The 24,447-nt window shown below is 41.7% G+C and overlaps 2 protein-coding genes across 3 annotated transcripts; one reads left to right on the forward strand and one right to left on the reverse strand.

Annotated features, from left to right (window-relative positions):
• Positions 1 to 3,360: 3,360 nt before the first annotated feature.
• Positions 3,361 to 6,074, reverse strand: mrpl27 (mitochondrial ribosomal protein L27). The gene is made up of 4 exons (XM_039787195.1): positions 5,945 to 6,074; positions 4,584 to 4,712; positions 4,177 to 4,244; positions 3,361 to 3,850 (listed from the first exon to the last, which is right to left on the reverse strand). The coding sequence occupies exons 1-4, from the start codon at positions 5,997 to 5,999 to the stop codon at positions 3,644 to 3,646; spliced, it is 459 nt and encodes a 152-aa protein (XP_039643129.1). The 5' UTR covers positions 6,000 to 6,074; the 3' UTR covers positions 3,361 to 3,643.
• A 402-nt stretch (positions 6,075 to 6,476) lies between these two features.
• eme1 (essential meiotic structure-specific endonuclease 1) lies at positions 6,477 to 23,303 on the forward strand. Of its 2 annotated transcripts, none has more exons than XM_039787246.1 (9): positions 6,477 to 6,698; positions 7,393 to 8,074; positions 9,450 to 9,577; positions 10,214 to 10,303; positions 14,498 to 14,619; positions 17,636 to 17,774; positions 21,045 to 21,160; positions 22,005 to 22,194; positions 22,947 to 23,303. In XM_039787246.1, the coding sequence occupies exons 2-9, from the start codon at positions 7,396 to 7,398 to the stop codon at positions 23,121 to 23,123; spliced, it is 1,641 nt and encodes a 546-aa protein (XP_039643180.1). In that variant the 5' UTR covers positions 6,477 to 6,698; positions 7,393 to 7,395; the 3' UTR covers positions 23,124 to 23,303. The 2 variants fall into 2 exon arrangements, with proteins under 2 accessions (XP_039643180.1, XP_039643179.1); XM_039787245.1 differs by having other exon boundaries at positions 6,478 to 6,646.
• Positions 23,304 to 24,447: the final 1,144 nt, after the last annotated feature.

Consider the following 24,447-nt stretch of genomic DNA (forward strand, 5'->3'; position numbering starts at 1 on the left):
AACGGTGACAATGACACATCTCTGCATTGTCCAGTTCTATTGATGGCAGGTTTTACATTTTGTTTTTCCAAGAATGGTATAATGGGGGATGGATTCAAAGGTTTGGCAAATATGATTCTTTAAAGATCAGGATATTTTTGGACTAAAGCGTCTTTTCAACGTCTTTGTATTGAACAGATTTTATACCAATTGAATCCTGACTATTACGTGTTTCCATGAAACTTTTACTTTTATAAGAGTCTAGAAACCTCTGAAACAACATTTAGACCATCATAGGATGCTAACGCTGTCCACTGACAGACACCCTGAATAATTACATTCTTTTGGGACTGCAATCGTAAAATGCTTGAAAACAACAGACGGTACGTTTTCTATGTAGTTACAGAAAGAACCTCTATAGACCCAATCACAATGTTTGTTTCCAATAACTTCCAGGTATTAAACTCCTGCGTCCTGTACAAACTATTTCACGAGAAACAACTGGATATACTCTCATCTTCTTCATTTAAAATGCATGTTTGATGCTTTCATATGTCAACACTTTCACTAACTTAGCTTAGGGACCTAGTTTAGCTATTGGGCCACAGACTAAAGAAAATGACACAGATAATCGAGGCTTGTTTGATGAAAGTAGTTCACTAAAATGTGTTTCTGAAAACATTTAATTTTCGTTTGAAATTTCATTTAGGCTATGCAGTATGCTGAATCATTCATTTCAGACAACTGCTAGGCTATAAGATTTACGAGAGTTTTTTTTTATATGCGGTGAGTCAATTTTGAAAACATTGAAAATGTTACTTTAGTAAAAGTGTGTAAGTATCATCAGGAAGGTTGTGTGTTTAATGGTCTAATCACTTCAGCTGGAATTTATGTTGTTGGCTAGTTGTATTTATAATAAAACATCAGATTTTATAAACTACATGTGTTCTCGAAACTTGAAAGGTTTCACTCTCATAGAGGTCTTTTTGGCAAGACCAAGCATCGTTTAAACAGTAACTGTGTTTGGATTGCGCTCATCACCAATTACTGGTACTCTGAGTTTGAGAGGTGAAGTACGACAGCACAGTTTCCCTTTAAACGGATCAAACACTAACCACAGAAAACACAAACCAACCCCAACCAGGAAGCATCTGGGACAACCAGACTGCACTTTGTTGTTTGTGCATCCACTGATACTGACCTGGACTGAGAACCAATTCATTTGGTGGCTATTCAGTAACTTCATGACTCATTTCTTTTCTTTTTTTTTTTTAAAGAGAAAAAACAGTGTAGCAGATTTTCAAGAATCTAACTGCTTACACTTGTGGTTTATGGAAATATTTCTCAGTTTATCCTTGGTATATTACTCAATCAGACAGCGATTTAGCCTCCACCATGTAAGAAATAGAATGCCAGGTGTGCAAACTCCACGCATCCATAATTCGTTCTGCTTCATGACAGCGCACCAACTCCCCCTGCATACCACAAGCCTCTGAAATACAGCTCTTGCAGTTTATCTCCTAATTCCCGTTAAAGGCTCTTTCAAAGACACGCTGATAAAATATGTCGCTGATAAGCTCGTATCATTCAAAACACATTTTATACACAGATTGTTCATATAAAGACCATTGCCAAGCCAAGTGACTGAATAATCATAAATCTTAGGAGGTATCATTCTTAAGATTTCACGTCTTCCCTATCTTTGTGGAAGACTTAAGTGCGAGTGCTTGGCGGGGGGGTTTAGGCGTCCTAATGTAAAAATGCAATTTCCCCATACATTTTGTTGTATGTTGTATGTTGTTGTGGCTCTTTTTGGCCATTTTTGTTTTCTTTGGGGTTGTTTTTGGGTCTCTTTTCCCACATCGTTTTGTAGCATTATTATCACCACATCTGTGTCTAAAACATTGGAAAAACTAGAGCAGATAATTAAGAAACTGCACTCAAAAAGCTCAAAGACCCAACATGCTGAAGAAGTCCAACTACAATCATTAGATCTGAGAAAAGTCTTTTAATTTCATTCACTTGGCTTACGTGCTGCACCTAAACCTTATAATGGCAGGGAGTGCTTGTGGTTAATTATTATTTTATTAATGAATTATTAGTTATAGTCTGTAACTTCAATATATGAACAAAAAAGACCTGCTTTGTCAATGTGCAATGCAGACCCTGATATAGTAAATCAAACTGAGAGCACATAAACTAGATTAATCAGAGTCAAATTCCTTGTTTCTTTACACAAACCTGGCCAATAAAGCTGATTCTGATTCTGCAGAAGTGATTGTAGGACATCTTGTGGTCTGTTTTTGGTATTGCACCTTTCCAACCATTACAGCTGGCCCTTAAAGCACTTACCAACATACTAGTCTATATCCTTGACGCTACACTCCCGGGATAGCTCCGTTGCCGCTGGAAAATCCGCTCGATTTCACCCATTTAGGCCGGATATCCGTTGCCTTGGGCTTCCTTTGTGTTGGCATTCTAACCTCTGGTGGATTTGTGAGGACTATGGTTAACTGTTCCTCAGATCTCTGCAGGGTAAATCCAGACAGCTAGCTAGACTATCTGTCCTATCTGAGTTTTCTGTTGCACGACTAAAACAACTTTTGAACGTACATGTTCCACCAAAACAAGTTCCTTCCTGGGGCTATTTTGCAGAGGCACCGCAGCTTTTCTCCGGCACTTAGCACCGCCCACGACAATTGTGATTGGTTTAAAGAAATGCCAATAAACCAGAGCCCGTTTTAAAAATAACCAGAGCCCCATCCAGGAATGCTGTGTGGACTAGCCAGACCCTCCTCAGCAGCGCTGTGGTGGAAAGAGACTACCGACATACTAACGTACTAATATAAACCATGATAATACACTTGACAAAAAACCCAAGTCATTAAATGTAGACTTTAACATATAAAACTTCATTACAGTAAATACAGTATTATATTCAGTATTACGGCAATGGCACCGCAGTTAATCAAAGTGGTAAGTTCCCAGTGGATAACGGTCATCAATGACTTCAGCCCGTGGTTATGCACCAATACCATACGAAAGCCTACACATCTTCACATTTAAATAGCTCACGTATTGTACTGTATTGTGTCAACAGTTAACTTCATTTAATATTGTATGTGGCGTTTTCTTTTGCGGGGTGCAAATGTTCCACCAAAACAAGTTCCTTCTGAGACTATTTAGCAGAGCCAGCCTCGCTGCGTCTGGAGCTTAGCGCAACCCAAGACGATTGTGATTGGTTTAAAGAAATGCAAACAACCCAGAGCGTTTTTTCTCCTCTCCCAGAATGCATCTGTGGTGTAGCCAGACTTCAGAGATAGAGCAGGCAATGCAAGATTATCCCCTTACTGACCCCATTAACACAAAATCTGTCAAAACTTCAGTGGAAACATTTTATTGTTATGTCTTGTGTACATAAACTGAAAGCTGAACTTCTGTTTTATAGGTGCAATAGAGTTTGTCACATAATGATGGGGACAGGAAGCCAAGGAAGAGGCCCAGAGTCTGCACGTTTCCACCGACTCAGCTCTGCTCTCTGGCTGCTGTTCACTTACATCTCCAGAAATCAGTCAAAGTGTCAGTCAACGCAAATCCTCCTTGATTCCGGCCAAACACAAGAAGACCTGGGAAACGATAACGTCCCAGTCCAGTCCAGGCAGTCTTAGACCATGTCCACCAGTTTAAACTTGCCCTCCTGTTTGACTGGCAGGACGCTGATGAAGGTCTTGTAGAGCACCGCTCCCTTTGGCAGCTTGGTGATGACCTGGGTGGCCTCGGGGCTGCGTGGGTGGGGGACATAGACCTCCTTGGTGAACCTGACGTAGCCGTCCTCCAGAGCAAAGAGCGTGTTGTTGGTTCCCATCCCCACCTGCGGGACAGGGGAGATGAGACAAGGTGAGAATGTGTACATTTTAACTCCGTCAGATCAACAGTCAATGAACTAAATGATGAGTTGAAAAAGTGTACGTCTCTGTTGAGTTAAAAAAATAAATAAAGGATTTCTGTGTGATTCTATGGGGATTATGGGATGGGATAGGCAAAAATAAGCCTTGGCTTCAGCCTGTTCCTTTTTCGGTTAGCTATGGTGGCAAATTGTGGGAAATAATTGTTTCTTTTTCTGTACCTCAACCGAAATGAAATGATTCATCCTCATCATCATCATCAACAGTCTTTGACACAGAGAGTGAAACTTACATGTGCTCCTGGCTGATACCTCATCAGCCTCTGTGTTGCCAGGATGTTCCCCGCATGGACAAAGTTTCCTTGTGACCAAACGAAAGAGATGTTAGATCACCTAAACTGTCATACATTATCAGGTAGTGGGGTTTTTATTTTTTTGTCCACCCCATTTACATCTATGAGGACAGGCTAAAATCACAAAAAACAACTCTCTGAATTATACAATACAGCACGATATGCAGGAAGATGTCTAATTGGGATTATTTTTGACTGATATTGCACCCCCAATCAATTTTGACACCAATTGAGATACTGAGATATCAGTAACTACTAGTAGTTAAGTTAAGATTACATGTATCTGAGGCTGGGGAAGAACAGCTACAGCACTTATGGGAAATGGTTTTAGAAGGATGTGTTATTACCATCCTGTTTCTTGAAGCCATATCTGCGACCAGGGCTCTTTCCACCGACGTTCTTACTGCTGCCGCCAGCCTTCTTGGACGCAAACCTCACAGAGTCTATCAGAGAGGTCTGGCCAGGCACCAACACACCTGCAAGCAGCAGCACAAAGAAATCCATGTGACGTCACTAACACCCCAGTTTCCATATCCAGTGGTGTAGTATACATGACACGCAGGTATACCCACTAAGAACGCTCCAGGATTTCCATATACCCTCTTAAAAATGCCCAATGACACGCTACAACATACTTTCCATTATAATTTTGAATTGTCATGTGTTTTTCTTCTTCACCTAGGCTAAATAAAAAGGTATTTCCACCATAAAATGGTGCATTAAAGTTAATCTGAATAGAGGAAATGAAGTTGTTGATGCTCAAAACTTCCCTGGAGACCCCCCACTATGATATGTCCCCCAAAGTAGGGCTGGGCGATATGGAGAAAATCTAATATCACAATATTTTTGACCAAATACCTCGATATTGATACTGCAACGGTATAGTGTTGACTATTGGTGCTTTCACAAAATATTTACACAATGAGATTTTTGATAAATAATCACCAGTAATGTGGATATAATGACTAAGTGGGTAAAGTCAAATAATAGAACAGTTACAACAGTCTGGTAAGTTCAGAAAATGACATAACTTTACTGTAATGCAGCCTTTAAAACCAGGAAAAGACAAAACTTATGTCATATCACGATATTACGATATCCAAAATCTAAGACGATATCGATATAATATTGATATATTGTCCAGCTCTACCCCAAAGGCAGATTCTGGCCATACAGTACAGTATACACACTACAATACATTAGACTACACCACTGTCCATATCCATAAATATATTTACGCACGTGTCATACGCCAGTAATTCTCTATGAACGCCTTAAGTCGTTTCAAACATTATGCGTGTTATTCAACTTTTCAATGACATTAATACCAATTAAACCCATTCCCACTTTTTCAACTATTGTCACTAATTCACCTTCTTCTTACACATTCAAGCCAGCAATGCAGTGTAGCGTCAGCCTTTCAGCATACAGCATTCACACCGCAATTTCTTCAGAAACGGCATCCTCTCTGAGGTGATTTACATGTTTGTCATCAAGAATCTTGACATGCCATTCAGTGCTAATGTTAACTCACACATTGAAACGCCAACGTTAACTCGGCTAGTTAGCTAACTTAGCATGTAACATTTAAAACGTTATAAAAGGTTTACAGTAAGCGCGGAGCAGCTGAGCATAAATACACACGTGTCTCTCCTTTTTTTCTACATTTGAGGAAAATCTATGAAATACTAATTTAGATATTTGTTACCTGCTCTAGACTTGAGCATCAAGGACGCCAGCGATGCCATCTTGAATGATGTCATTCACACCATTTGCGTATTTACGTCACATCCGGATACTTTCGCTGCATTCAAGTTCCACAAGAAAGATGCTAGATCGTGATGGCTCACTGGAAAACACTGTTTACCTTTTATAAGTAACCAAGTTGTAGCTAAATGCCACCAAAAGTAACGATGACGTCTGCTTAATTAAGGCAATACTACAACCAATATTTTAAATGTTTGGGTATTTGTAGTATTTTGTTTATATAGATTCACCTAAAAAACTACTGTGAGATTATTACTTACAAAATTAAATGTTTCAGTACAAAAACCTAATTTTGGGTTAATGGCTAAAGTTACTTTTAGATTTTTATGATACAAACTCAAATATGTCACTCACGACGATGCGTAGGCGTTATGTTAAATACATTGACGTGGTTCAATGTTAAAGGTTCGGCCCTTTGGTTTATATTCTGTCTATGGTTTGGCTTTGGGAAACGGAAATTTAGGGTCGTCCCATGAACATGAATGCAACATTACCCTGCTACTGCTAACCGGGCGGGGAAATTAAATGAGTTCTCATGCGAACGGTTGCAAGCAAGCCGCCATAAAGAAGAAGATTTATTATTAGAAATTCTTTGATTTAATGCGAAAAGAAGACACATGTGCTACAGCTAACGTTAGTGAGTGTAAGTACCTTAGTATCGTAGTTCTTCGTCTGTATGCAGCGTTTCGTAGAAAGTGAGTAACGTTATGCAAAGCGTATTAAGTAACGTTAAAGTAACTTCCAACTAACTAACGTTACGTCTCTTTCTATTTTATTATAATACATCCATGGTTTTAACCTTACAGTCTATGGATTTAACGCTAGCTAGCTGCTCAGTGTTAGTTCATGTTTTGGATGTCTGGAACGTCAGTAAACTGGGTTTAGCTTGTCCTTGGTGCTCCTTTTTCTTTTTATGACAACATTATTGCTGTGCAAAACTCAATTTAAAAAGCAATGCATTTCTTATCGGTATGTTCTGCTCATGTCGGCAAAGCTAGAAATAATAACGTTATATTCAAGTCACTAAGCAGTAATCAATAGCGTCACATTAGGCGACTTCTGTAATTGGTCCTCCCTGTTCTCTGACACCAAAACACACAGGGGTGGGCGGGAACAAGCAGTCTGCACCAATTCCTTTTTTACTGAAATAAGATCTGCTTGGTGGCTTATCTGTACGCCGAATTTAGTAGAATACCTATACTTCCTGTGTACTTTAGGTTATGATCTGAGAGATGACATATCGCTTGCTAAAACACTAAGAAACCCAAATTTAGAAGGTTGGTGAGTGAAGTTTGGTGGGGTGTCTTAACCGAGAGAAGGCCCTTCTGGGAGCTAAGAATAGCCTGGTCCTTGATCCTATAATAACTTGTTTCATGTCTCATATGAAAGAACATGTGCAGCTCCAGTGACTCCACCAGCGACCTAGATGAGGAGTTGCCTGTGTTTGACTTCCTCCAGCCGGGTCGACGCCTCAGCCAAGCCTCCCAGAGCCATACGGAGAAACCAGTCTTGGCCATCTTTTCCCCAGCGAAGGGCAATGCGGACGCACGTACAGGAGCGCCTGATGTAATGATGATAAGCAGCGATTCTGATGACGATGTGCCTTATGTCCCTTTGGCACAGAGACTCAAACAGAGACAAGACAATGCGATTAGTGCCTCCTCCGCTGTCACTAATGGGAAAGATGCTGAGCACTCTTCGCCATCCAATCTGGCCAGGGCGCAGCTCTCTTGCCAGAATGGCTTTTCAGAGTTGGAGCCGCCCCTTGGCTTCCACCAGGGGATCTCTGATGGCCCAGATGAGATGGCAGTTTTCCCTCGGCGACGGCTGCCTCCCACCCGCACCTCTCCTGCCAAGAGGAAACCTGCCAAGCGCGCGGCGGAGGAGACCCAGGGCTCCAGGGAGGAGGCTCTGGGGCGGAGGCAGGCCAGGATGGGACAGCAGAGCAGCAAGGAGGTGCTGAAGCAGGAACAAGAGAGACAGAGAGCAGAGAGAAAAGCTCTGGCAGAGGCTGCCAAGGCCTTGAGGCCGGAGGAGTGTATCAAGCACATGGTGGTGGTTGTGGACCCAGGTACAGCGAAAACATTCAATGATACTGGGCACTGCGCATAAGTGCATAACAAATAGGGCTGGGTACCGAATTCAGTACTTTAGGCACCGACCAAATTGCCGCTAAAGTACTGAGCGTTGTGGAATTTCCAGAAACGCCATGTTGTGGTATGATGAGACAAAGGGAAAGCTTAGACAACATCAGGTCATTCAGTCACAGGTCAGAGGATGAGAATATTTGGCCAGTCTATAACCAAACCTCTTCATTTATAATTATGTTTGTCTCGCTACAGATTCAAGGAGTGTAGACAGCTGTATGACTGTCTCCTTTTGGTGGTCGGTGGGCCTGCAACACTTTTGCATACAGAGAGAGAGAGAGAGAGAGAGAGAGAGAGAGAGAGAGAGAGAGAGAGAGAGAGAGAGAGAGAGAGAGAGAGAGAGAGAGAGAGAGAGAGAGAGAGAGAGAGAGAGAGAGTGTGTGTGTGTGTGTCTGAACTAGGCCGGCTACACACTGGCTGCGTCGCGTGAGCCTGTCAGCTGCGTGCGGCTCGAGCCGCGCAGAAAACGCGTGCCTGCTAGAAATAGAACCGATGCCTATTTTTCACGCGACACGCAAGCGTGTTGGAAGCGTTTCCAGGAAAAATAGAATACGAAAAGATGTTTATATGTTATTTTGACACGAATACATATACGTAAATGATAGGGGTGGGAATCACCAGAGGCCTTACGATACAATATCATCACGATACTTATGTCACGATACGATATTATTGCGATTTTAAACATATTGCAATATTCTGCGATATATTGCAATTCATTAACTTTTTTCCAACCACAAATTTTTCCCAATTTCAAATTATGTCCCCAAAAGGATCTCCCAAACATTCTTCAAGTACGGTAAAGGAGTTGCGCTGCTCCTGAGTTTTTCAATAACGGCGAGTATCGAAAAATTCCTGGTCATTCAATACCCAATTTCAATCCCTAAAGGGGAAATCTCATCAGCGTCAGTGAGCCAATCAGCATGCAGCATGCTTCTACCAAGATCTAATAATGTCTGTGATTGGCCGTCTAACGTTACACGTCGTAGAGACACACAGGAAAAACACAGACGGCTCATGTATTTGGAGCTAAAAAAATATATAAAAAGATTTGTGCCGTAATGTTGTAATTTCTTTTTGTTTTATAAAATTGGTATCGGTATCAAATATGTATTGAACGATACCCAGCCCTAATAACGAATCACTCTGATGTCAGTCGTGCCCTGTGGGTGTGCGTGTAGGTTTATTGAAGATTATTTTTACACAAGCAAATAAAGCCCATGCTCTTGCGGTCTTATGCTTAGAAGGCATTATTTGCGCTATGTCATGACACTGCCAGTTTGTGTTGTGTGTTTGCAGCCCTCCTACAGCTAGAAGGAGGCGGGACTCTGCTGGCGTCGCTGCAGGCTCTGGGTTGTAGCTGCGCCATAGAGAAGCAGCCCCTCCCACGCAGCGTCAGCTGGATGAGGAGGACTCCCTGTGCACGGGTGATCACACACACACACACACACACACACACACACACACACACACACACTAGAACTGCAGTATATTTCATATAAGCGATAAATGTGAACAATTCTTCACCTTTCATCTTTTATGAAGCTGGGTGCCTTTTCCCTGTGACACTCCACTGAGCTTGATTTGACATCGATACGTTCTCCTTTTGTTTCTCTGTGGAAAAGATCACTTCTGTGGTTTAGTGCTAATTCACATCTCTGTTGCACTCATTATAAACCCATCCATGATCAGAGGCCTGAGTGGTAGATGGAACTCATTTTACAGTAGCAGATTTTGTTGGTAGAGGCCAGTTCTACACACACACACACACACACACACACACACACACACACACACACACACACACACACACACACACACACACACACACACACACACACACACAATTTTGCATTGCTGTGTTCTGTTCTAGAAGAAGCATGGAAAGCATTGCTTTCATTGCCTTAAACAAATAAGACCATAGTTGAAAATGAGAAGCAGTTTTACGAGTACTCTTTTAGAATTGTTGTGTATATTGTGCAGTACCACGAGACAATAATATAGAAGTATTGAGTGTGAGTGATGGAGTACTGATCTCCTGTCTGTTCCCCATGTTTCCTCAGCCAGAGGATGCGGTGTGTGTCCCAGAGGCCCAGGTTGTGCTGCAGATGACAATTGATGACTTCATCACTCTGATCCACGGCCTCATTCAGGTTGGCTGCTGCTGCTTGTCACACTGTTACCCTACTGACCCCACTGCTTTACAATGAGACCAGATGAAAGTTTAATGACACTATAATGGGAAAATGTGGTCAACAACAACAACAACAGGATAGAGCCATGATAATAAAGCTGAGCTAATAGCAGAACAGATGGAGGAACATAAAATGCACCACAACAGAAAATGACATCAGAATATATAGTATGTAATAAGTAAAAGTACGTTAATTAGAAAATATGGACTCCAACAAATATGAGTGTACGAATAAATAGAGTTCCATTCACTTTAATGACCATATAGCTTAGCAGAAGGTAAAGTATGAAACGGCATGGTTCTGTCAACATTATCACACAATAATAATAGCTATAAACACCATGGCTATAATCTGGTAGAGTGCAGTTGGCTCAGAGGGCAGTGTAAGTGAAATTGAGAACAAAGCTATAAGACAGATTCCACAGAGCCCTACACATTAAGCCAGTGCTGAACGCTGACTGGAGATTTGAAAATATGACTACGTCTAAGTTTCCAACCGAGCCGCCCCACTGTAACTGTAGTTTAATAAACATCTTAAAAATACATACAAAAATTATTCCTAGTGGCTTAGGCCTGGTGGGGGGCAATTTAGGCCCGGTGGGCCACCAGGCTTACAATACACTGGGGGAAACACTGCAGCTAATCCCATGAAAAGTCCAAAACCAGCAATACTTTCTGACTTCTGTGACACTCAGCCCCAAGCCCATTGGTTCCTACTGAAGACATAAATCTGTAAAACATCTCACAGATATATTTATTAGAGATGCACCGATAGACCGGCCGGTGACCGGAATTGGCCGGTTTTCGCTTGCTCGGCCATGACCGGCAGGTCATTCTGACATATGCCGATGTCATGCCGGTCAACGCTACAATTAACTGACAACATAAGTTATAAGAGTTACAGTTCTCAAGGACGCACGTGCACACGGACGCGACAGCACGGACGCCGAACGACTGACTTCTTTTTCTCTCTCAACTTTTTCCGCCGCACGGATCGTGGCAGCGTTAAAAGTTAGCTTTAACAAATGTACTAATGTTAAAGGTAAAAATACTTAAAAATGTAAACTGAGGTGAAGGAATGTTTCAATACTGATTAAGCCTGATCAGCATTTGTCTGGCTCTACACCGAACTCGTTAACAATTAGTCTATTGCTGTTATTTAGCATAAATGTAAAAGCGCTGGAAGACTTATTGTTTAAACAACTTTGAGAGCCATCCCCTGTCGAGCCAGACGTGATTAAGACAAAGAACGAGTATTGCTGTAGTTTGGAAACAATTGACACCGTCTTGATAAGAACCATGTGACCGGGAGTAGCCTCAAGACACTGATTGGGAACATTCACCTTTCATTTGAGAGACCTCTGACCAATAGGGGAAGATTTCATTTGAGGAACCACCCAGATGTGGGGGAATAAATGTGTGATCCGGAGAAGGTCTCAGGACTTCAATCTGTGACCCGCAAGGGAAGCAAGTTGAAGTCCGCTGTTTACAGTGTATTGTTTGTCATGTCGCATGGCTGCTAACTTGTGTCCCGACAGGGGAAGCATGTTTGCAGTCTGATGCTGGTAGTGTTTTATGTTTTTGTGTTTTATGTTTAATTGTGTTTTGACTGTCATTTTCACCGTGTTATTTTATTAAACCTCTTGCTTGACTTCCAATTCGAACCCAGCCTCTCCTTCGTCCTCAGAAATCTAAGAACACGTCATTTAGTGATATTCTTAACAAGGGACGACACCAAAAACCAAAATCACATTTCTTTAGTGTGATATTGGATGTGAAAAGAAGGAAATGGTTCTGACATTGCACTTTAGATGTGTGTGAATTTCCCACACCAGGAGTAATTCATATAATTCTATTTTATAGTGGTCCATTATCTGTTCAAAAAATTTTCTATTACAGAAAAGATAGAAAATAAATATTTGTGTGTGTGCTGTGAAGTGGTTAGAAAAAATGAAATTGGAATCTGCTAAAATCGGTATCTGCTGGCCTAACTCAAAGAAAATCGGAAATCGGAATCGGCCTAGAAAGTTGTAATCGGTGCATCTCTAATATATAGTTTCCTTTTTTAAAACGACTCAGTGGTTTCCTATAACAGCTGCTGAGTGTGGTTTTAAAGGGGTGATAGAATGATTATATAGGGTATTTCACACTGTTCCTTATGGTCTCCTAATTGGGTATGTAACATTGGTTGGGCTGAAAATGGCCTGGTTGATATTTTATGGGCCCTTATGGGTCCCTGTGTTTTGGCCCTATTTGTAACAAGAGCTTTTCTTCCAAATATGGTATGGTCATGAATATTTAGATGAGCTGCGTGCTGATTGGTTGAGCGACTTGCCATACGCACATATTAGAGACGCGCGCTGATTGGTTGAGCGAATCCCCAATACACATACATTAGAGAAGCGACAGAATCTCATATTCCAGACACTGCAATGTTTCATTACCAAATTCACTTCTGAGACTTTTTTAAGCGAGAAATCAACTATATAAAGCTGAAATATGGGCCGTTTTACAAAATTTGATGGCTAATTGCAAATTTGGTAAGACGTGTCGGACTTTAGGAGCTCCACACAGTCTGACGAGAAAGCGGCAGCCTGCTGGGCTCCATACCCAGGGCAAAGTCACCCTTTGTGGATACTGCACTACGGGGCTCCGCGGCCAGCTGCCGGCATAACTATAATATATTTACAGTTTGAATTTCGTCATGCCACTTTGATTTTAAGGCATTTTTATGAACGTGAGGCGTCTTTGTAGGACGAGCAGCTACTTGCAATATGTCCGATTCATTACAATGGGGAAATACCGCAGCTAGCTAGCTACACTGTCGCCATAACTAAATTATATTTACAGTTTGAATTTCGTCACGCCACTTATATAACATCATTCCCCAATGTCTTATAAAGCTAACCATTGTGTCCGATTTGATTTTAAGGCATTTTTATGAACGTGAGGCGTCTTTGTAGGACGAGCAGCTGCTTGCTATATGTCCCATTCATTACAATGGGGAAATACCGCAGCTAGCTAGCTACACTTTAGCCATAACTAAATTATATTTACAGTTTGAATTTCGTCACACCACTTATATAACATCATTCCCCAATGTCTTATAAAGCTAACCGTTGTGTCCGATTTGATTTTAAGGCATTTTTATGAACGCGAGGCGTCTTTGTAGGACGAGCAGCTGCTTGCTATATGTCCCATTCATTACAATGGGGAAATATCGCAGCTTGCTCACTTTCGCATAACTAAAGTATATTTACAGTTTGAATTTCGTCACGGCATGAATATTACAGGTTCCTCAAGGTCTTACAAAGCTTAGCTAACACTTGTCCGATTTCGGATATCAATTGAATGTATTTTTGTGAATGTCAGAGTTAGGAGGAGGCTAGCTAGCTCTCATTGATGGACTCCATCTCACCGCGGCTCTATCAATGAGACTCGCGGACAAGAGGCTTTATTTCCCGATTGTTTGTTTAAATAACTCAACGAACATACCCATTATAAGATTAACTGGAACCTGCGGGCTGCGTTAAAGATCATGCGGGGCTAACAAGCTCGCTGACACTGCGGTCAGGGCGGCGATGTAGCAACCCAGGCAGCACCAACACCGGCACTAAACTCCGGCACACAGTCGGAGAAAATTTGCAATTAGCCATCCTTTTTCGTAAAGCGGCCCATATTTGAGCTTTATATGGTTGATTTCTCGCATAAAAAAGTTTCAGAAGTGAATTTTGTAATGGAATAGCAGAGATCTGCGTGACCTAGCTAGATTCAGAAGACTACCTGATCTCAGGTCAGTTGTGTAGCCTATGTAAATGTTGGGGCGTGACTGTTCTCTTAAGGTTCCGGATTTTGAGATGCTTGCGTAAGCAACTCAGCTTTGTTGGGATTCGACCGTTTTCAGCGGCAGTTTCAAAATATGAGATTTTCATAGTAAAGGGGTGTCAGTGGGACTTTGAGCTTCTATGTATGTCCTACTTACCCACCGAACTCTCGTTATTCAACTATGACAGGGTAAAATCGGTTTTGCATTCTATCACCCCTTTAAAGGAAATGTTTGGGACTATTTTCCGAGGCGGATTCATTTTCTAGATTAGTGTTCCAGTGATTATTTACAGCAGCAGGGCGGTGTTTGTGTATATGTGTGATGCAGGAAGAGAGGCATGGCCGGTCCGGCTGCGGTCCAACTCTGACGTCCTGGGTGCAGGAGCAGCAGAGGCGTCGCCCCGGTAACATACTCAGCCTGGCGGTAATCGACCTAGAGAAATACTTCAGGTAAGGAAGGACAGCGTGGGTTTCAATTCATTGTTTAGTCTATAAAATATTGTAATATGGCCATCAACACAATTTAATAAAACGGCTTGGTATGGCAACCTGAACGTGAAAGACAAAAACAAGCTTTCCAAAATTGTTAATATAGCAGGGAATGTGAGGCCACAGAAACAGCTCAATGATGTATTATGGCAGAAACACACTGCACGCTAAACGCCGTTATTTTCATGTCGGCGCCCATGTTATCCAATCTGTCCGGCCACACCGGCTGAGATCAGGCACACACAGAGAGAGCGACGCACGCACGCACGCACGCACGCAAGCACGCACGCACGCACGCACGCACGCACGCACGCACGCACGCACGCAGAGCCCAGGTGCGTTTAAGGCGTGTACGAATCCACTTTTGCTAGTTTAACGGCAGAATAAAGGGTCCGTGCGCCGGGCGCATGGTTCTAAAGGGTTGTACTTGGTGTCTTCATTAATTCACAGGTGTGTTTTGGGTGTAACATGCAATAAACCAATCAGTGTCATCTCCAATTCCCTTAAATGCCAGGCACGTTCAATGTTTCCCACAGAATTGCAGAATTCTGATATTAATTGTACTGCAAATATTTTTGGCAACTTTGTATAACAGCTTAAATAGACAATCTGCCTCAAGGCTATAAGGGTGCGGGGGCAGTTAGAGCACACAATGTCATCTTTCAGCAAACAAAAAAAAACCTGCATACATTTGCTCTTTGACAAAGCAAAAGATACCACACATTGTAATTCTGTTTAACAGCCAGATGCTTTTCACCTCTTTGTGACCTTCTGCATGCAAGACAAAAAAAAGAAACTTAAATGTTACTGTATACTGTATGTTGTTAACTTGTTGAACACTTGAACATGAACAAAATTTAAAACAAAATGTTTGCAACTTACCCAATTAACCTAGTGGGGATAGTTTTGTGTCTCTTACACATAAGTCGATTATTGACTAGCAGGTATTGTTAACGCTACAGCATGGTAACCTCGACAACGCAGCTGATAACGTGCTAATGTTATATTACTTACTAGCTAACGTTAGGCATCTCTTACAATACTAATAACATGCTAATAACTTCTTTGAATTTCTACGAGATTAAAAGCGTGTTAAGAACATAATACATTAACCTTAACTTGAATGCACCCGTGTTGGACAAATTGCTCTGAGGTGTTCATAATACCGCTGAATAATCGCTGATCATCTGGCACTACTGGCCCACACACACCAACAGATGCAGGAAAAATCAGGAAAGCTGGAGGAAACTGCTGCTCTGCTCGGACTCAAAATGAACTCATCAAAAACCAAAGTATTGCGTATCAACAGCAAGAACAACACACCCGTAATCATGGACCAAAACGCACTAGAGGATGTAAACAGCTTCTCATACCTTGGTAGCATCATTTCAGTGTAAGGCGGCACGGAGGACGATGTCCAAGCCAGGATCGGAAAAGCAAGGACAACATTTAACATGCTAAATAATATCTGAAAGGCAAGAAACCTGTCACTCAAGACCAAACTGCAAATCTTCAACTCAAACGTAAAGACCACTCTACTTTATGGCTCAGAAACCTGGAGAATTACCACCACCACGCTCAGTAAGCTGCAGACCTTCATCAACCGGTGCCTCAGACGCCTCCTGAGAATATACTGGCCCAACACCATCTCTAATGCCAACCTGTGGAAACTCCCCAAACAAGACCCAATATATATCCAATTTCGGAGGAGGAAATGGAGGTGGACAGGGCACACAATCCCTAAACGGGCGCTGGCGTGGAACCAACAGGGCAGGAGGAAGAGAGGTAGACCGAGAACCACCTGGAGAAGAACCACAGAACAGGAGATGAAGAAAGAAGGGCTGACGTGGCAACATCTGGAGCGGAGGGCCCAAGATCGGAGAGGATGGCCTTTGTTCCTATGGGAATTTAAAGGCCTAAGTAAGTGAGTTCATAATACCAGGGTTTTCCTGGCTCAGAATTGGCCTTGGGTCAGGAAATTTTGAGTGTGAAAAACTTAATTCATTTCCTATTCCCTGAATAGTTTTTATTAAAAAGTGAACTATATAGGGAGCAACCAAACCAGATTTCGGACACTGAAAACATTACGTCAGGAGATGCTCCGGTTATTTGTGTGATGGAGGCGGGCGCGCCCAGCATCATGTGAACAAACCCAAATAAAATGACTTCTAATATGTCCCTGAAAAAAAAAACTAGCACTCAGGAATATAATAAGGATGTGTATATTGTATGTTGCACATTACATTTCCACTGTTTAGAAACCAAAGCCCGTTCCATTTTTCCTTTTCAGTTTTCGCAGTGACTTCTGCTTCTTCTTCTCCTCTGGGAAAACATGACCACGTTCTACTAAAGAGAGCGCATTTCAAACAGCGCCAATGGTAGGAAACGGTACACACGTCGTGTGGATGGATGAGAAGTTATATTTGTATAATTTATTAATATTCAGTTTTGCTAACGTTACATATTCACACAGCTAAAAGACATATTTAGCATCACGGAGGTTAGTTATGTTTGCGTGTTCCCGAACGTTAGCTTCTCTGTGTTGCCAGATCTCGCGAGAATTTGGTCCTGAGACAGAAACGGGTCTCAAACAAAGTTCCTTTTCTCCTGATGTGTCCGTCTGAAAAATGCCATTTTAGTGTCAGAATGTTCTGGAGATATGTGGCTTGTGAAAAATGGATCCAGTATTTACTTTGGCGACTACGGGGCGAAAGAATCACTCATAATCTGCGTTCACGTTCACTTCTCCCGTTGGAATCAATCCACTCAGGACCTGCCACTAGTCTCCTACAGAGGCGTGGCCGTGGAGAAACCCACGATACACAGATACAGGAAACTACCCTGAGGCGGGACGCCTCGGTTCTAAACCGCCTCTGACTATATAACCGCGGAGAATTGGAACACCGCTACAAAATGGCAATAGGGAACTATTTCCGTGTTAGAGAACGGTTTCAAGTTGTTCACTTTTTGTCCTCAGATCCCAGAAGTCCCAGGGCCAGAAGCGGTTTCGAGAGGCTGTCGCGGGCGAGCAGCGGGGGGGAGGAAATGTGAAGAGGAAAAGGAAGAGCGGTGGAGCGGAGCCGCGACCGGAGGTGTCCCGAGTGGAAGTAGAGGAGGTACGGGGGTTAGCAGAGGAAGTACATACGCATGTTTCATCATCTCAAACAGACTGTTTAATTATTGACTAAAAACCGAATCCCGTTAATGTAATAGTCACTAAAGATGTCATCTTTTAAATGAATGGATCTTTTTCTTTTATCTGCTGGTTTCACAGCCTAACTTCTTTACTCAATTAAAAGTAACAAAGTACAAGCTTGGAAATTTACTTAAAGTATAAAAGTAGCCTTGCGAATGACAATCATTTTCTTTTTTTTTAAGATGAGTTTTTGGGCATTTTTAGGCCTTTATTTAACAGGACAGATGAAGACATGAAAGGGGAGAGGGAGGGGGAATGACATGCAGCAAAGGGCCGCAGGTCGGAGTCGAACCCGAGCCCGCTGCGTCGAGGAGTAAACCTCTATATATGGCGCACCCACTCTACCAATTGAGCTATCCGGGCGCCCGTGACAACCATTTCTTATGCAAAAAACTAATCACCACGCTTAATTGTTTCATCCCTTCTGCAATTCGACTTTTAAATGGATAAAGTCTTATTTTTTAAATTATTATTTATCTACTCTCTAGGGTGTAGGCCTATATGTAGTGGTGTGAATCTTCACTTGTCTCACGATTATATTTGATTACAGTTATCCTGTCAACGATTCAAATTGTTTCTATATATATCGATGCATCACGATGCGTCACCTCCTCAATATTATTTATTGCTACACATGGTTTTCATCCACATATTCAAGCAGTCAGATATATGACCTCCCCTTTTTATTGTGTCTGCTCTTAAAAAAGACACACTTTGAATGTAGCGGAGTCTAAACACAGCAGACAACCGAAAAAAAAAATAACAGCTACCGGAAAATCAACGAGCAACGTCAGGAGGTACTATCGATTATGGTCTGTCACGGCATTCACGCAGAATAATCCAGGTCCGCATCGTGATGCATCGATGCAATGATTCATTTCAACAGCCCTAATATGTAGATTTGTGTGCTGTTATGTATGTGTATGTTGTCTGGAGCTGCTCTTAACTAATTGCCCCTCGTGGGATTATTAAAGTTGTTGAATTGAATGGATTTATAATATGTAAAGGCGATTTGTTCTCATGGTTTGACGGCTTTTTAAGGGATAAAAACCATGGACTGTATATTAAAGGTGCTCTAAGCGATGTTGAGTAACGGCACTTCTTGTTGACGTTCAAACTATTGTCAAACATAAACCGAGGCTAGCTCTCCCATCCCGCCCCCTCCCCCTCCCTTCCGCGCACTAACCCCCAAATCCTTCTTGTCGGTTATTGGCTGGAACACTGTTGTTTGGTGGTGCAGGTTGGCGCAGTTTGTTTTTGTTGTCGTTTATGGAGTCTGGGCTGTCTACAGAGACTAGGGCTCTGACTCAGAACTTCGTTTATCATTCGAATATTTAAAAAAATAATGATATTCGAACGAATATTAGGCGGCCCTTAATATTCAAATCTGTTATGGGCATTATTTTTTTCAATTCAGATTCTGAGGCTTTTTCACGCATTTCAAAATGTAACTACACGTTGCGGCGCCGCACGTCTCTCGGCCGTGGCTCGGTAGCGTTGCATTCCCCCCTAATTCTCAAAGCGCCAGGCCTGCTCAGCGGCGTCTTTCTCCCGTTGCGTTCCGCTGTCTCTCCTACCTACACCGGCCCCCGCACCCTGTCCCTTCTCCCTTTCTACCTGCCTGCTCAGTGCTGCTGCACATGAGGAGAGAGCACAGAGGGGAGGGGCTGCTCCTCAGTCACACAACAGAAGAGAGAGTAGACTGTTTCGGCGGCCACAGGAGAGAAATACATCGGGTGCTCGCTGGACAATGCTGGCGACTCTTTTTTCTTCTACAGAAAGTCGCCAGATTTGTTGCTAGTCGCTTTTGTGAAAAAAAGCTGCTAAGGGGGTCTGAAAAGTCGCTAAGTTGGCAACACTGTCCACACACACACACACACACACACACACACACACCGACTCGACGCACACACCAGCAACCACAAGTATAAACATCAGACCAATTATGTAGGCTACGGTGAAAGCTCCGAACTTCCTGTGAAAAGCAGGAACGCATTTAATGGTCAAAATAGTATTAATAAATATTCGAATATATTCGAATATTAATATTAATAAACAAACGAACTTCGAATATGACTTTTGGGCAAAAGTAAAAGCCCTAACAGAGACCGCGTTTTTTTTTTTTACAGTGTGTTCAGGGGACAGGCAGCCCACAGATAGTGAGGAGATGTTTACTGTATGTGACAAAAAAATGTTGTAGCCTAAAAAACGCGTGACATCGCTTAGAGCACCTTTTAATGGACAGAGCATGTATGACATCACCCGTTGGTTCGTGGAGATCTGCTATGAGTCGTCGAGTTTGCCGTTACGGGCGCAGCCATCCTGGTTGCAGATGTGATGATTTTAGACGAGATGGAGGAGTGAGGGAGGAGCTGCTTACACTCTACGTTACGTTACACACTTTCACTGGCAATCACATCATAGCCACGCACTAAAACACCCCCTGCTTTTAATGAGACCATAATTCAAAAAATGAACATCATTCTGTGTTGCAGAAGACTAAAAACTAGTGATTGAGACCATAAACTCATTATGAAAATGTTTACTGAGGTAATAAATCAAGTGACAAGTGGGTCACTATCTAGAAACCGACCTCCTTTTGCGACCGCACGTGTCGCCCCCTGCTGGAATTCAGACAGAATTCAGGTTTAAGGCATTGGTAGAACTTCACCAAACCGGATGCTTTGTCCATTAATATTAACAGTCTATGATAAAAACATTTACCTAAAAAAGAAAGCCAACTCTTAATTTATAAGGGGCCTAATTAAAGAAAGAATTATACAATCCATTAATTTATCTATAAATCTAATTAATCTATTCCCAAATTTGAGGTGAACCCCTTATTTCACATCTTAACTGAAGGTGGTAATTAAGTGGTACCTGTAATGTTAATAAATGTTTTAAGGAATCTTAAAAACCCTGTAATCCAATTCAACCTGTTAAATCTCTAAATATGAATTAAGAAAACCTAACAAGTACATTCATTACCTGACAATCCCAACACCTTGAGGTACTAATTAGTGGATTAAGTGCCCCTTGAAATCTACTTTTTTTGTTAATTTAAGGACTTTTAAATTAGAAAGGTGTTTGCCTTTTTAAATGGAAGGATCTACCATACCGAGCATCTGATCCACATCGCGTTCATTGTTTCATCTTCGTCCACATTGTTCTGTCCCCAATATCCCATCAGGCAGTGGTGCATCTCCAGCTGCACACTGGCGTCTCCGTCCGCTTCCTGTCGACTTGGAAGGACTTCACAGATCACATCACCATGACAACCAAAGCGGTTGCAGAAGCCCCTTTCAAGTGAGTGATCTCTCTCAGTTCTTCAGCTTTACAACCCTGCCTAGCTCCTTCTCTTCTCTCAGGCTACATCTTAGTGGTCGACCCATACTGGTTGTTTAAGGCCGATACCGATACAGATTATTGGTAAATATGAAACCGATAACTGATATTTGGAACCGCTATGCATTTACAATGAAAATGAAAATCTTTAATTCCAAATTAAGATTTTGGGAATGTTACAAACTCCAACACAAAACTTTGTTTCAATGCTTCCCATGGCATGAAAATGTCACTTTATGAGGTTTTTTAACATTATATGCGTTCCCCCAGTCTGCCTATGGTCCCCCAGTGGCTAGAAATGGTGATAGGTGTAAACCGAGCCCTGGGTATCCTGCTCTGCCTTTGAGAAAATGAAAGTTCAGATGGGCCGATCTGGAATCTCGCTCCTTATGAGGTCATATCATATATCCTATTCAAAAAAAGATCAAATCTAGTAAAACTGCACGAAAAATGTGTAACGACATCTAGGAAATTATTTTTTTGATTAATCTCCCATTGTGTGCAACTCCTAAATATGGATTTATTAATTTTTTTGCTTGGGTGATTCTTTTCTTATACATTGACAACATTCATATTGTATCTACTGATGTATATTTTCTTTCCCCTACGAGCTTTTTGACTGCAACACATCCCCCGAGATTCCAAACCAAAACGGGTCAGAAGAGTTTCCAAATGTCTTGCCAGAGCATGTATTGAGAGGGGGAAACGCCAGAGCAGGGGGAATGAGAGGGGGAAACGTAGCGTAGCAATTGAAATGTAGCCTCAGATCAAACAACTATTTCCCGTGCTCCTCTGTGTGTTTCAGGCGCGAGAGGGAGGAGACGGGCTTCTCCTTCCACCTGGAGAGTGAGTGGGCGGGGGGGCAGCGGGTGGACAGAGCGGGGAAGGGACTGCTGCAGGTGTGGAAGCGACAGATCCAACAGTTGAACAGAGTGAGTCCAGACATGGCCTCAGCCATCCTGGCAGTGTATCCCTCGCCACAGCGTCTCCACCAGGTACAGTAAGTTATAAGTTAACTATGACATTAATGCGATTTAATCGCGATTAAATATTTTAATCGTTTGACAGCACTACTTAAAAGACTTTGTTTAGTGAAGGCTTATGTCAGATCTCACCCTATGTATGAGGATTTCCACCACACTACATACCATATTATTCCATTTAAATGTTGCAATTAGGGCTGCACGATATGAGAAAAATATGTTGTTGAATATGACGATAATGATATTACTGTACATGCGATAAATTAACAGATATTAAAGTGTTCTCAGTTCTGCAGTTCTGCTGCTTTGAGTATTCTGCTAAAACAACAAAGTGCTTGTTGAGTTTAAAAAAATTAAAGGAAATCCTTTCCAACTAACTTTTATTAAATCAATTGAACATTATATTGAATATAAAAGGCAGCACTAAGAAAGAATGACAGTTACATTCTAAAGTGCAGTTTTCTGCTGATATTTTCTTTCAAATAACAAAAAAATCTTTGAGTGGCGTTTGCGATATGTCGCAGCCTTTCGCGATGTGTTTATTGCGCAAGTTGATATCGCGATGGCGATTTAAAAAAAAAAAATATATATATATATATATATATATTGTGCAGCCCTAGTTGAGAAAGAAAATGTCCAGTTGTCTCCGGTTTAGGGGCTCTGAAACACCAGAGCAGGGGGAATGAGAGGTGGAAACGTTAGCAAAAGATATTAGTTTTAAACCAAAACGTCGCAATGTAAATGTTGCCTTAATCTTTTTGCAGGCTTACGCTCTGTGCAAGACGGACGGCGAGAGGATCTCGCTGCTGTCTGACCTTCTGATCCGCAGGGGGGAAGGCGTCACCTCCACGACTCGCCGCGTCGGCCCCGAGCTTTCCAAACGCCTCTTCCTCACGATGAACTCATGTGATCCTCAGCAGACTCTGGACTCCACCGTCTGAGCGCTCAGATCTGGACTGCGGCAGTTTGTGTTTACACTAGGTAGAATTCAGTGTTGATTACATTCCATGTTTGAGAGGGCGTATAATTTATGACATTATACCTAATTTTTGAGTTTAAAAAAAGGTGAAATTATGAATTATTTTGACTAATAGTTAAGATCGGAGGATGTTGAGTGAATCAGTTAAAGTTACTGTTTTAAAACCATTTAATTTTTTTTTTTATATGCCATGAAATTGAATAAAACACCCAAAATTCAGTGGAAGTAATTATTAATTTATCTGCGAAGAACGTTGCATGGTTTCCATACCAGTGTTTCCCACAGATTAGAAAACAAAGTGATCAATGCTACTTCACCAATAGACCATATATTATATACCTAAAAGAGAAGTATTTTTAACTAAGTAAAGCGCTGTAACATGAACAGTTTAGAATAGAATAGTCTTTATTGTCATTGTCACAAGTACAACGAAATTTAAAGTGCTCTCCAGTCGGTGCATCAATTCATTAAGTTTAAGTCTATAGTGCGATAGAACGATAAAATCAGAACAGCAGTTGTTGTTGGTTGTATTTAGTCTCTACAGAGCTCCGGGACGCCAGTTACCAGCAGCATCCAATAGGTGACTGTGAGCCAAGTTCGTACTATGATAGTTAAGTTTAGGAAAAAGATGGTGGTTTGGATTAAAACACTCCCGAAGATTAAAACACTCCCAAAGTGTTTCCTGGGTAAAAGTATTTTGTTTTTGCTGCAAATTAAAGGTCCCATGAAATGGTGCTCTTTGGATGCTTTTATATAGGCCTTAGTGGTCCCCTAATACTGTATCTGAAGTCTCTTTCATATAGACCTTAGTGGTCCCCTAATACTGTATCTGAAGTCTCTTTCATATAGACCTTAGTGGTCCCCTAATACTGTATCTGAAGTCTCTTTTATATAGACCTTAGTGGTCCCCTAATACTGTATCTGAAGTCTCTTTCATATAGACCTTAGTGGTCCCCTAATACTGTATCTGAAGTCTCTTTTATATAGGCCTTAGTGGTCCCCTAATACTGTATCTGAAGTCTCTTTTATATAGGCCTTAGTGGTCCCCTAATACTGTATCTGAAGTCTCTTTCATATAGACCTTAGTGGTCCCCTAATACTGTATCTGAAGTCTCTTTTATATAGACCTTAGTGGTCCCCTAATACTGTATCTGAAGTCTCTTTTATATAGGCCTTAGTGGTCCCCTAATACTGTATCTGAAGTCTCTTTTATATAGGCCTTAGTGGTCCCCTAATACTGTATCTGAAGTCTCTTTTATATAGGCCTTAGTGGTCCCCTAATACTG

Source organism: Perca fluviatilis, chromosome 21 (genome assembly GCF_010015445.1).
Source record: "Perca fluviatilis chromosome 21, GENO_Pfluv_1.0, whole genome shotgun sequence".
NCBI lineage: Eukaryota > Metazoa > Chordata > Actinopteri > Perciformes > Percidae > Perca > Perca fluviatilis.

Excerpts from the sequence above, each read along its gene's own strand:
- mrpl27 (XM_039787195.1), bottom strand. The coding sequence starts at position 5,999 with ATGACATCATTCAAGATGGCATCGCTGGCGTCCTTGATGCTCAAGTCT. Across the intron at positions 4,713-5,944 it reads GATGCTCAAGTCTAGAGCAG|GTGTGTTGGTGCCTGGCCAG; the intron begins GTAACAAATATC and ends TGCTGCTTGCAG. Across the intron at positions 3,851-4,176 it reads GGTATCAGCCAGGAGCACAT|GTGGGGATGGGAACCAACAA; the intron begins GTAAGTTTCACT and ends CCTGTCCCGCAG.
- eme1 (XM_039787246.1), top strand. The coding sequence starts at position 7,396 with ATGTGCAGCTCCAGTGACTCCACCAGCGACCTAGATGAGGAGTTGCCT. Across the intron at positions 9,578-10,213 it reads GGAGGACTCCCTGTGCACGG|CCAGAGGATGCGGTGTGTGT; the intron begins GTGATCACACAC and ends ATGTTTCCTCAG. Across the intron at positions 14,620-17,635 it reads GACCTAGAGAAATACTTCAG|ATCCCAGAAGTCCCAGGGCC; the intron begins GTAAGGAAGGAC and ends TTTTGTCCTCAG.